The following is a 12,629-nucleotide window of genomic DNA, read 5'->3' as shown; positions in this document are numbered from 1 at the left end:
GTCACTCAAAACGCAGGCTTTGTTCTTCTTTTTATTATTTGACGCAGTTGTTCTGTACAATCTACAAACAAACACATCACATACAAAATCATGATTTTTGTCACACCGCCTGCATCGTGGTAGTGGTCTGCCCCGAGGGGGGATAAAACGGAAACACACCTTTATAACGCCCTCTCTAATTAACGAAACAAAATCTATAATTCAATCGTGCACAAAACACTTTACAAAATGAGGGCAGGGTGCATTGGGAAAGTCAACTGCAGCACTTCCAATTAAATAACTCGAGTTTCTCCACAGATTGTGGTTTCCAACTACAGACACAACATATAAATGAAATAGAAAGGCTGTCCAATGAATGAAAGTACAAAAATGAAGGTTCATATGTAACAAGACAAATATATATATCGATTTCGAGAACGCACATTGTGCAAACATTTTAAGTGCCAGTCCTGTCTCTTTCCAATATTTTCATTTTTTTTTTATTTTATACAAAGGTACAGCACTTTGTGCTTTCTGTACGTGGGTGCCCCACGTCCCCTCCTTTACTCCGAGGGCTGCTTCTCGTCCTCTTCTTCTGGGCTCAGCTGCGAGGAGTTTAGGAGTTTGTTCTCTTTCTTCCACTTCATGCGCCGGTTCTGGAACCAGATCTTGATCTGCCGCTCGGACAGGCACAGCGCGTGGGCGATCTCGATGCGCCGCCGCCGGGTCAGGTACCGGTTGAAGTGGAACTCCTTCTCCAGCTCCAGCGTCTGGTAGCGGGTGTAGGTCTGGCGGCCCCGCCTTCCACTGGGCCCGAAAGCCGAACCTGGGGGGACACAAGGCAGTTTGTGTTAAAAGTGCGGGAACAACGGCAGCGGAACCCCTCCCCAGCTGCACAAAGACAGTTCGGACGAAAGCTTGAGCGGGTGGACTGCTAGGACAGGAGTTCGCATATCTTGCTCCTTAGTGGAAGCGATTTATGTATGGCGAGTGTTGTGTGTGAAGATGAACGTGTTTGTTAAGCTGTTGCACCCCAGCCCCTACACAAGTAATGGAACCCTATCATGTTGGCTGAGCATACATAGGTCGGTTTTAGAAGTGGCATTTATTCTTCTCTGAATGTGTGTTCTTTTATCTCGGGTGCTTTAAAATATGTTCGCGCCACTTTCTCCACCCGACCTCTGGCCATCATTCACGTTAGCATAAATCTCTATGTGTTAACTACTTCTGGGTCCGTCGTGTCTGGAGCCTGGGAAGTGGTTTATGTTGTATATTATATGCAGCGTGTGCAATGCCTGTGGCCCCAAGAAAGTGGCTGTCAAAGGCCCTCCACACATTCACAGGGACCCCTTCCAACAACAGTCCCCCTCTCGAACTCCGGATCGTGCACCCGCCCCAGCCACTCCGATCTTGGAAGCGGTTTATGTGCATTTTCAAGCCACGCTCACACGGTGCCCGTGTGACGGGCTGCCCAGGTCCAGGGACTGCACATTCTGTAGCTACCTTAGGGGTCTCTTCTACCCTATAGACATAGCAATCCTAGGTGTCTCTCTTACCCTATAGATCGCTCAGTGCTGGATGCGGTTTCTTGTGTATGTGATTAAGACGCCTTGACAGGTCTTGCATACATACATCTCTGGCCGTGGGCGCTTCACACCTCACCCTGAACTCACACCCCGGTAACAATAACAAATCGCGGCATTTAAGCAATAATGAAGAGAATCGATCTGCTGAGAGGGAGCAAAATCAGCCCATGGTGCATTAACGCGCACAACAGGCACGTGCAGGACGGATGGGCTCCATTTGGATTTTAAAAGCGAACAATAATAATCTGATGGAGGACGCGCTACCTGTGTGATGGAGGAGACAGCACTTAAGCAGGCAATGGATCACCTGAAGAAAGCGCCCACAGGGGCCTGCATGGCACTCTCGGAGTTTTATTACTTCAGGCACCTCAAATGACTACATTTCAAATCTGGATTTTTATGTCTGCCAATCTTTCTATCGATCTGCTATCTATCTATCTACTATCTATCGATTTATCTAGCTGCTATCTATCGATTTATATATCTATCTGCTTTCTATCTATCTGCTATCTATCTATATATCTATCTGCTTTCTATCTATCTATCTACCTATCTCTATCTATCTGCATACCTGTCTGCCTTGCCGCCCTATCTGCGCATTGTAGCTATAACTTAACAAGGGCACTTTGCAGCCCACGAGCCTCAAGGATTCTCTACAGAATATGTCTGTGATAACCACAGCGTCTGTCTGTCCATCTGTATGAAGTGAAAAATCCTCTTTTGTAGTCTACATATCTCATTAGCAAAGTATTCGTTCTGCATATGTTGTAAACATATATATGCAGTGAAATCATGGATACAGTTATATGTACATAAATGCAATCTACGTATAGTTAGCAGGGGCACATAGATGTATGTATTTTTGCCATGAATATAGGCACACACATTGCATTCTTCGCTTCATCTACGTATACGTTAGTACCATTGGCAGCATGTACTAGAAATGTACACGCAGGTACGTGTGCAATTGTGCACTTATATATATATACTCTGCATATCTGTACAGAAACCACGTGTATTCCGGGTTTCTGCATGTTTGTATGTTTGTCATGACGCTCCATGTAAGCCACCAACAAGCATGTTGTACATTGCTTTTGTGTATATATGTATTTGGATACTTGCATTCCTGCGTGTATATGTGTGTGCGCGTGGGCTTGAGGTATGCTGTGCATTATTGGCTCAGTATACATTACATCTCTCCTTGTTCAAACTGTTTATCAGTTATTGCATGTGTCACTCTGTCTATGTGACATACATGTGTATTGCCCGCATGTTTGGGGGTGCCGGAGTTTACGCGTCTGTAGAGTAATGCTATATGATGACAGTTTCATTTCAAAATGTAGATGTCTAACGTGTCACGTCTCTATGTGTGCTAGTACCATGTGCAGTGTTTATGCAAGGTGTCTGCATATACATACATACAGAGCTGTCTGTACACTGCGGTGCAGTTTGTACCCGTGTGTATACATTTGCACAGTTCTGTTCAAAGCGCTTCGGCACCTGAACAGAAGTAGAGAGCGCTATCAAATGTGACAGTTGTAAACATGCGGGGACACTGTGCACAGATAGGTCTGTCTGACAGTCAGTGCTTCAGTCTGTGCCTGCACAGAAGAGTGCTGCGCTGCTGCTGTGAGTCCCTGCAAAGGGTGCCTGCGGTTCATTCAGAGTTTTTTCAGCGCGAGAAAGGCTGAAAAGCTGCCAAGTGTCGCTAACCCCGGGCAAACAACTTCTCAACGTGTCTCTGCCTTCTCTGACGCGCACTCTACCTCACCCGGGCGCCCAAACATTAGAGGCTGAGCAGACACTGAGCAGGCAGAGCCCACGCGGATAAGCAGGGGGGCTGAAGCAGGCAGCAGAGAGGAGCAGGCAGAGGGCTGAACAGGCAGAGAGCATACGCGGAAGAGGAGGGTGGATGAAGCAGGCAGCAGAGAGGATAGAAGAGTGAGCAGGTAGAGTGCTGAGCAGGCAGGGAGCCCACGCACAGGTTAGGGTGGATGAAGCAGGCAGTGAAGAGGACAAAAGCCGAGACAGGCAGAGGGGCAAGAGGGCTGAGCAGGCAGAGTACTTGTAAGGATGGTTGAAACAGGCAGCGGAGAGGACAGGAGCCTGAGCAGGCAGAGAAGAGAGCCCATGTGGAAGCGTAGGGTGCATGAAGCCGGTAACGGAGAGGATAGAAGCCGAGACAGGCAGAGGGGCCAGAGGGCTGAGCAGGGAGGGTACTTGTAAGGATGGTTGAAGCAGGCAGCGGAGTGGACAGAAGCTTGAGCAGGCAGAGAGTCAATGCGGAAGAGTAGGTATGAAGCAGGCCGTGGAGAGGACAGAAAACTAAGTAGGCAGCTGTTAGAGAGGCTAGAGGACTGAGCAGGCAGAGAGCCCACACGGATGGGTGAAGCAGGCAGCAGAAAGCCGGATGACTGAGCAGGCAGAGGGGCCAGAGGGCTGAGTAGGCAGAGAGCCCTCGAGGAAGAAAGAGTAGGGTGGATATAGCAGGCAGTATAGAGGACAGAAGCCTGAGTGAGCAGGCAGAGGGGTCAGAGGGCTGAACAGGCAGAGTACGTGTAAGGATGCATGAAGCAGGCAGCAGAGAAGACAGAAGCCTGAGCAGACAGAGAGGACAGAGGGCTGATCAGGCAGAGTACATGTAAGGGTGGCTGAAGCAGGCAGCGGAGAGCACAGATGCCTGAGCAGGCAGAGAGGCCAGAGGGCTGATCAGGCAGAGTACATGTAAGGGTGGTTGAAGCAGGCAGCGGAGAGCACAGACGCCTGAGCAGGCAGAGGGGCCAGAGGGCTGAGCAGGCAGGCAGAGTACATGTAAGGGTGGATGAAGCAGGCAGCGGAGAGCACAGATGCCTGAGCAGGCAGAGGGGCTAGAGGGATCAGCAGGCAGAGTACATGTAAGGGTGGTTGAAGCAGGCAGAGGAGAGCACAGATGCCTGAGCAGGCAGAGGGGCCAGAGGGCTGAGCAGGCAGGCAGAGTACATGTAAGGGTGGATGAAGCAGGCAGCAGAGAAGACAGAAGCGCGAGCAGGCATAGGGCGTGAGCATGGAGCAGCCTGAGGGCTTGGCTGCAGTGTGAGCAGGCAGAGAGCAGAGCAAGGGACCACACTCACTGTTGCATGAATTCATCCTCTGCATCCAGGGGTAGACGGGCGTGGGGCACTTGTCCTCCTCCGGCTCCCCGAAGAGGCTCTTGCCCTGGGCGCAGTCCGGCTTGAAGTGCGGAGGGTGCTCGTCCAGGCTGGGCAGCGGGCAGGGGGGCTCCTTGTCCCGGTAGAAGCCGGCCGCCCCGAACTCGCAGGCAGACTGTCTGTAGGCTGCGCTGGCCGTCTGGTGGTAGTAGGCAGGGGCCGGGAAGCCCTTTTCCTGCACCCCGGCAGCCCCGTAGGTGGCCGGGAAGTGCCTGAGGGGGTCCCCATAGCCCGAGGAGGAGTAGACGGGGATCTGCCCCAGGAAGGACTCCTGCCCAGCAGGAGCAGGCAGAGACACCGGGAAGGCAGAGTTCACGAAGAAAGCGCTCATCTGGAGGACGGAGCGGTCCGTGGCTGCCTTTATGATTTGTTGTGTTTTATAGGGCAAGTGCTTTAGCTATTAGTACTTTATCGGAGATTGGGTTTTAGCTGAAGGGGGGTGGCTGCCTGCCAGTGAGGGACAGAAGGAAACAGAGCCATCTGATCAGGACGCTGACCAATAGCGAGAGCCCGAGCTTGCAAAACAGCACCCATGAGGCGAGCTGCAGGGCACCGGGGACCCCCGCATCACACCAGCAACCTTCCTTGTACACACAACCAGAACCCCTCCTAACCAAATATGTGTCGCTGCCACAGATAAATCGACAGCTTCCAGGCTGGCCCGGGGAAGGAAGGGGCTGCGGGGGTGGGAAGTAAATGGGCTTGTCTGGAAAGTCGTGCACTTCACAAATAAAACCAAATGAAAACCAACCCATGTGCTGTAATGTAGACCGTTCAAACTAGCTTTATTTATTTACCAGCGCTCTGGTTCGTAACATGTTTAATACACGCGTTAAAAACATAAAACCCTCAAAAGCCTCAACTAGAACTGCAAATGCTTATGTTTTTCACTTTACCTATAGGATCCCCCTCCAAGATAACACACCCGCATGCATTCGTAAACATACCCGTCCTTTCTCGCGCACGATTATTGTGCGTTTCGGCTCGGCGGTCCTATGGCCGACATAGGTGTCCGACTTCTGCCTTTAATTATTCCACTGAATCTATACCCGCCACTTGAGCCTTAAAAGCCGCATTGGGTTTCGGTCAAGAGCTGAGAAATGTGTTTATTGATTCACACCGAGAGCAAATGTCTCCAGGCAGGAAATAAAATGCTCCTTGTACTGCACGTTTTATTTTCCACGTTAGATGCCAGCTGACTTGGGCTTCTAAATGTTACTTCACACTCGCATTGGTAATAACAAGGCGAGTGAGAGCCGGTGTACCCCACGCCCCGGAAAAGTGTTTTATTTGATGTATTTTACTGCTCTGGCGGGGCTACATTCGATTTCCCGGCCCCGTCTTCTTTTGGGCAGCCATCTGTACTGTAGACGACACTCAGGTGAAACGGCCTGCAAAATTGGATGAGCCTGCCCGATTGAACTTTCGAAGTACAAAGGCCTTGGAGTGGAAACAGTCATATTTTGCAGAGATTTATAAAGGGAGCCGGGATCCTTGCAGGAAGTCTCCCTTCACGCACCTCTGGAGGCGGTTCCCACACCCCTAAAATACACGCTGGGAGAGGCCTGGCAAAGTAGTAAGTTGTTACTAAAAACACGGTGTTTGCTGTTAAGGAAGCAGGATGCCTGCGGGACCGCCCCTGCTCTGGGGAAACCGCGAGCCAAGCCCGAGAGCAAGGAAACGGCTGCGGCGTGGAGGAAACGGGCCCTTCTGGGCGCATTTCAGCCCCGTCTTCCTCTGACCTGCGTCGATCCGAGCCCTGCGGTCCCCTCGGAGGCCAGCGAGCGGCGGAAAGTTTCTCTCCCTCTCCGCCTCCCCAGAGTTGTACTAGTTTGCAGCGGAGGCGTGCGCCCGTCGTGAGACTCACCCGTGTGACCGTGTGAGTACCCGCGGCTCGGGGACCGTCTGTGAGCCTTTGCCGGAATCCGAGGAATGCGGGGTGGCCCCCGAGAAACAAAGAACTGACAGAGAACCCTCGTAGGAAGCACATTCCCCCGTGCACCCTTCCATCGGGAATAGGCTTCTCCGGACTTGGTGGCGGCAGACTGGGCTACTCGGCACCCTTCGTGGCATGCCAGAGGCTAGCCAAGCCAGGTGGCCCCTGCGCTGGCCGCTGCTGCGGTGAACAAGGGTGCCTTTCAGCAGGGGCCGGGGCTGTACTCGATGCGCACTGGGCCCCGTACAGTAACCCCTGCCGGCCTGAACCCTGGATACTTTATTTTCACAGCGTAAGTCAGCGCAATATATCACTGCAATTCTGATATATTCCTTTTTTTTAAATGCAATCCAACAATTGTTGCTTTCCATGCCTTTTCCTGCGTCGACTCTACGCCCCTTGGAGTGTTCAGCACGTAAAATGCAGTCATAAGCTGTGTGCAGTATGGGGCAAAGGCAGCGAGCGAATAAGTAAAGCGGACAGGGCCTAGCTATCCTTCTTAGGTGTCGCTCGGCTAAATCAAGTATTAACATTTTATATACACAAACACGGGAGTGCGCTGCTCTGTGTCACGCTCGCGGGGACTTGCGCTGACAGGAGAAAAGGCCAGGCTTTAATCTATATTTCTGAAGACAAATGTACAACTGGGAAAGTGAAATGCGCCCCCACCCCCTTCAGAAAGAGAGCGTTCTTGGAAACCCGACCGCTTCAAAAGTTTGTCGAGGCCTAATTCAGTTTCCAGACAAAAAAAATGGAACCTTTTTATCCCAAGCAGTGTGAATTCTCTACGGTGGACGGAAGTGTGAAGGCAGCGGGGAGCCTCGGCCCAGGGTACTTATTGGGGCAATAAAGTTCATCTTGAAAGCCATTCCAGGGCAGGATGGACCAAAGGCAAACGCCCAGCAGTGTCCCTTTGCTCCAAATGTGCGCCTTCCTGCTTTTACTATCTTCTGTCTGTGAGCAGTGTTCTGTCTGCGTGTGTGCTCATCTGTCACTGCTGGTCGGTTTGTGTCTGTGTGTGCTTTACACACCTCTCTCACACTTAACACCCCCTCTCTCTCTATATATATATTTATATAAAATTATATAAATCTGGCACACACATGTGTCTGCATGCTTCACACCCTCTCACATACACTATTTCTCTCTATGTGTTAAAAAATATATATATAATACAATCTGGCACACACTTGTTTGTGTGTGCTGCACACCCCTCTCTCTCACATACACCCCCTCTCTCTCTCTGTGGATATATATATATATGTCTGGCACGAACGTGTGTCTGCGTGCTTCACATCCCTCTCTCCCACATAAACTATTTCTCTATATATATGTACATTGTATATATATATATATATATATATATATATATATATATATATAAAATACAATCTGGCACACACCGGTGTCTGTGCTTGCTTCAGACCCCTCTCTCCCACATTCACTTTCTCTCTCTCGCACTCTATATATTATATATATATATTTATAAAATCTGGCACGCATGTGTCCACCCACATTTATAAGTGGGCCTGAATGTCTAAAAGGATGTGCACAGGCAGACGTGTGTGTGCAGAGTACATATGTGTGTGTGTGCAGAGGTGGGTTTTATGTGCACATGCAGACATTTGTTTGTGTGCCATATGCTTGTGTATGTATTACACCTGTTTGTGCTTGTGCATGTGTAATTGTGAAGCTAAACTCTTGTGGCACGTGGGTTCGCCTGCCTTACCCTTTCTTTCACATGTGTTCTGAAACTGTGTTCAGCAGGGCCATTTCTGATTGCCAAACATCTCCAGAAGTATGGACGCCTCCTCCGGGTAGTAAGCGCTACATAACGTGGTTATACAGCCTGCGCGCGCACACTCTCGATGAGTCTCTTTACAATAAATAAGGCATATATATGTGCAATAAATATGTGTCAGGCTGAACACGCTTGCAAGGCCCCGCCTCACATCTGCGACCACCACTTCCCAATCTCCGCTCACTTCCTCTGCAGTGTACCCGACTTCAAAGAAACCCTAACGAGCTGCTTTGTTTCCATCAAAGAGCCGAGCTAACGATTAACAAGTCAGGTGGACTTCAGAAAGGAGGCCACGGCTGTGTGCCGGCAGCGTGAATGCACGCAATACATTTAATAATACAAAATGTGTGTGTGCGTGTGTGTGTGTGTGTGTGGGGGGGGGGGGGGCGGGTCTAATTTCCGAAAACAAATCTAGGTTTAAGGCAATTAAACAACAAACCACATAAGCTTACCCTGCCTTGTTCTTGCTCACAATGGCAAATGCTTTCCCCTCTAATAAAAACGCCAAACAGAAAAAAGTATATATATATATATATATATATATATCATTGGTCAACAATAGCCAATATGCAAACGTTATATTTTCGGACGAGAATTTTTCACGTGGTCTTATGTATACAATTCTCACCCTGCCCCACAGAGAACCCCAAAGAAAGAAAGAAAACACATTTCAGAAATTATCAAAAACGCCTCTTGACTTTCTTTCGGCACCTAAACCCGCCCACAAAAGCGACATTTCAGGCGTTTCTAAAAGCATTTTCCATGTTTTTTTTCTTTCATTCTGTTTTTTCAATGCAGCCGTCTACAGTGATAACACCCAGCTGGATCTGTGTGATTCCAGTCAGACCCCTCTTAAAGAGTGTTTTAACTAGCATTCAAGGTAATTATGCACAAAAGGCCGTTCTGAAAAGCAAAACTGCATCTAGGGTCAGGACTCGGAGTCTGTGCCGACAGGATTCTGTTTAAATGGCACTCAGTCTCACAGAACCCAACAGTGAATCCATGACCAGTAGATGGCAGCAAACAGCTTGTTTTCGCGTGTGTCCTTGAAGTGCTATCGGAAAGGGGAAGAGACCATGAATATACACTATGCTTTTTTAAATTAACAATAAACATTCTAATTTTACAACATAATCTCCGTAATTAGTGCACTCTGTCCGATTTATAAACGAAAAACATTGAAGGCTATTTTCTTTCTTACCAGAAGGTTGTGTTCAGTCCTCTCCGAGTCAGAATGGGTAACAAAGGTAACTAACCCAAGTCTCCGCAAACGATATCTCACAAACAAGTGGATATGTGATTGTTTTCCCTCATATGCTCAGACACGCACCTGTACACATACCTGCGCAGGAACCTTTGGAAAAACTTGGCTAGGTTTGTGACGTCAAGCAGCAGTCACACGCACAGGCGCCACAATTGTGTTGTGAATAATCAACACACCAACATAGACCCTGCTGACCAACCAGGAATTACAAAAACTGTACATTAAAACGTTCTGTAATTTCGCGCTATTTCAAATATTTTATTCAGATTGTATTCAGTTGTGCACACGGTTGGCGTTCAGTGTGGGCACTTTTATTATTTTTAAATGGTCCCCTTTTTAGGCACGTCTAGAGGGCATGCGTTAATAGTTCTGTGACTTTTGATGGGTTTATCTATTAAGACATACACCAAAATGTTCCTAAAACACGGGATAGCATTTATCGTCCCTGCTGTATTCATTGGGTCGGGGAGAAACCCCAGAAAGGTTTCACGTTCTCGAAAGAGCCGCCAGTCTAATGGCGCCCTTCAGACCTAGGAGCAAACACACGAAGCGACAAGCCACACACAGCACACAGCGACACAGCGACACAGCACCGGACTGCCATGTATGTACGCCTCCTCCTGAAATAACGCCGACTTCTCGTTCTGTATTACAGCACCTTCCTCCAGCGACCACTGCGAAGAACCCGGGGCCGACGGCGCGGCTGCTCCGAGGGACCTCATGAAGAGACAGCCCACACACCTGGCAGGCACCCCCGCAGGAAAGGATCACACATGCCGAATTTACAAAGATATCTATATATAAAACGGCCGTGAATTCCACATGTAAAATAATATTATTGTGCTGTAAAATCAAACCATTTCTGGATAGAAAAATCTTCATTATTTCGTTGAATTTGGAAAACAGGCATCTGTTTCATCACTGTTTATATGTAACGCATGATTTTGCATATTATAGATAGATATATGTGAACAATACATGTAAATCAAATAATGCGCATCTACTCTTAGCATTTCTCTTCAAGACAATCTATTTCCGAATACAAGTGTACGCACCTCCATGTGCGCATCATACATATATATGTATACGTCATATTTTGCCATTCTAGAAATAAAATTGAATTGGAAATAAATCGAATGTTGTTTTCTTACCTTCCTTTTCCAGGTTCACGAAAGCGGAAAAACGGAAAAATAACAGTAAAAGAGCGATTTGGCTCGCCCAAAAGTGACAGATATTGTCCCAACCTGGTCTCCATCGCACGCCCGTCTCCACTCGCGAGGGGCTCCTGGCAATTCTGTCATTTGCATGGAAAATGGAGCGCCTTCCCCTCGCCTGAGCAATGTGACCGCGGCTGGCGGAGCCTCGACGGTCACCCCGCGCGGCTGCCGGAATCCCACGCCCGGCCCGGGAGGGAAGGGGAGCGGCAGCGGGCAGCATCCTTCCGGGGTGCGCGCCCCGTCCATGCCCCGTGTCAAACCTGGGAAGGGGAGAGCCCTGAAGGAGGACACTGCTCCCTCCGACCCCAGGTGCTGTGGCCAAAAGACTGCTGCAGTTTGCCCACATGGGAAATCATAAAAAGTTCATGATCACGGCTACCCGTCCACATGACCGGCCCTGGCCAATCCCAGCTCGCAGCCACTCATAAACTTCTATCACAAAGTTGTAAATTTTCATAAAACAACAAGGAATTTATTGCATTTCTTCATGGCTGCCTCAGCAGCAGCTTTTTCTCCGCCGCCATCTTCCCTTCTTTTTAAAAACTGAAAAAAACTGCATTGGAGAGGCATGAAAAGCCAGTTTGGGGGCCTTTGTGCACACCTTGCGCTGGTTTCGAAATCAAGATAGATGTGTCGAGCCTGCTTCCTCGGTGTCTTTTCCTTAGTTCTTTCATATAGTCGTGTAAGACATGGGGTATGGCAGAATGTATAAATGGATAGTTTAGAGCGGAAATGTTTACATTTTCCTTGGGAACCTACCACTTTAAACCTCAATCAAGATGTACTGATTTCTTGGTTTTATTTTACATCCATAGGTATTTGCAAACTAAATTCCTATTTATTCAGGGTCTCGATTACTATTATATAGTATTTTGATTATTTTTTCTTAAAGATACTGCAGGAGAGTGTATTTGCGCTTTAGGGGGTCTGCGAAATAGTGGTACGTCCCACAATGGAAACGGGGTACTGCGTCTCGAATATTCTGGAACAAAATGGCGCAGTGCCGCCCTCCTCAATATGGGTCTTTTAAAGACGCAGTTTTTGTGTCTTATTTCCCTCAGATTGGCACCAATGCGAGAGACGTTTCTTTCGCTTTTAGCCCCTCCAAAGGTATATTGTCAAAGATGTCAAATATCGCTTATAAACCCACGCCGAGAATTCCGTACCATGAAAGTGCGATGGTTCCAGCTCAGCCCTGCTTCAGAACATGTGGAGGAATACTGGACACATAAAAACAAGAGCCCGTCTGCAGGCCGAGCGGGGTTTGCGTGTTGACTAGAAGTTAGGGGAGGCTCGGCGGCCTTTGCAAAGATGCATATTTGGGTACTGTCGCCAGTCCACTCTGACAGACTCAGCCTCTGTCCACTGCGTGATTTGACAAGTTAAGTTTGTTTGCTGCTTTCGACGGAGCTGCACACGAAGCTTTGCCATTTTAATAATCGATTTGAACAAAATAGACTTCCGGAAATAGAGCAAGCAATCTAAATGACACTGTAACATTTAGTAATAAAGCTAGCATCAGCTGAATATTTCCCTACAGTGAAAACCTAAATGTGAATAATAGCTCAGTGCAGGGGAATAACTGTTCTAGTGCGTGTGGAACTATGCTGTATTTTAAAAGGTACAACAATTAATATTGCTCTAAAATAATATATCTA

At 48.4% G+C, this 12,629-nt stretch overlaps 2 protein-coding genes and 1 long non-coding RNA gene across 40 annotated transcripts in view; 1 reads left to right on the top strand and 2 right to left on the bottom strand.

The window, feature by feature from the left end:
- LOC144756055 (uncharacterized) overlaps positions 1 to 10,875 on the top strand; it is a 1,542,626-nt gene extending 1,531,751 nt beyond the window's left edge. For all 37 annotated transcript variants that reach the window (XR_013595047.1, XR_013595045.1, XR_013595040.1 and 34 more), the window contains one exon: positions 10,410 to 10,875. This is a non-coding gene — a long non-coding RNA (uncharacterized LOC144756055). The remainder of the gene's footprint in view (positions 1 to 10,409) is intronic.
- HOXB3 (homeobox B3) overlaps positions 1 to 11,031 on the bottom strand; it is a 68,805-nt gene extending 57,774 nt beyond the window's left edge. Inside the window, exon 1 of one of the 2 annotated variants that reach the window (XM_078645544.1) lies at positions 10,906 to 11,031. The gene's annotated coding sequence lies outside the window, so the exon portion shown is untranslated. The remainder of the gene's footprint in view (positions 1 to 10,905) is intronic. The other variant, XM_078645547.1, reaches the window with a different exon arrangement.
- Positions 19 to 6,871, bottom strand: HOXB6 (homeobox B6). The gene is made up of 2 exons (XM_078645548.1): positions 4,676 to 6,871; positions 19 to 805 (listed from the first exon to the last, which is right to left on the bottom strand). Exons 1-2 carry the CDS (start codon positions 5,082 to 5,084, stop codon positions 543 to 545), a joined length of 672 nt encoding a protein of 223 aa, XP_078501674.1. The 5' UTR covers positions 5,085 to 6,871; the 3' UTR covers positions 19 to 542.
- Positions 11,032 to 12,629: the final 1,598 nt, after the last annotated feature.

This window comes from Lissotriton helveticus, chromosome 5_1, assembly GCF_964261635.1.
Source record: "Lissotriton helveticus chromosome 5_1, aLisHel1.1, whole genome shotgun sequence".
Classification (NCBI taxonomy): Eukaryota; Metazoa; Chordata; class Amphibia; order Caudata; family Salamandridae; genus Lissotriton; species Lissotriton helveticus.
Note: the sequence above shows the minus strand (reverse complement) of the source record. Positions and strands in the feature narration are given on the sequence as shown.

Bases quoted from the DNA above. Each gene is read 5' to 3' on its own strand.
- HOXB6 (XM_078645548.1), bottom strand. From the start codon at position 5,084: ATGAGCGCTTTCTTCGTGAACTCTGCCTTCCCGGTGTCTCTGCCTGCT. The intron at 806-4,675 runs GTGAGTGTGGTC...GTGTCCCCCCAG, and splicing joins GAGGATGAATTCATGCAACA to GTTCGGCTTTCGGGCCCAGT.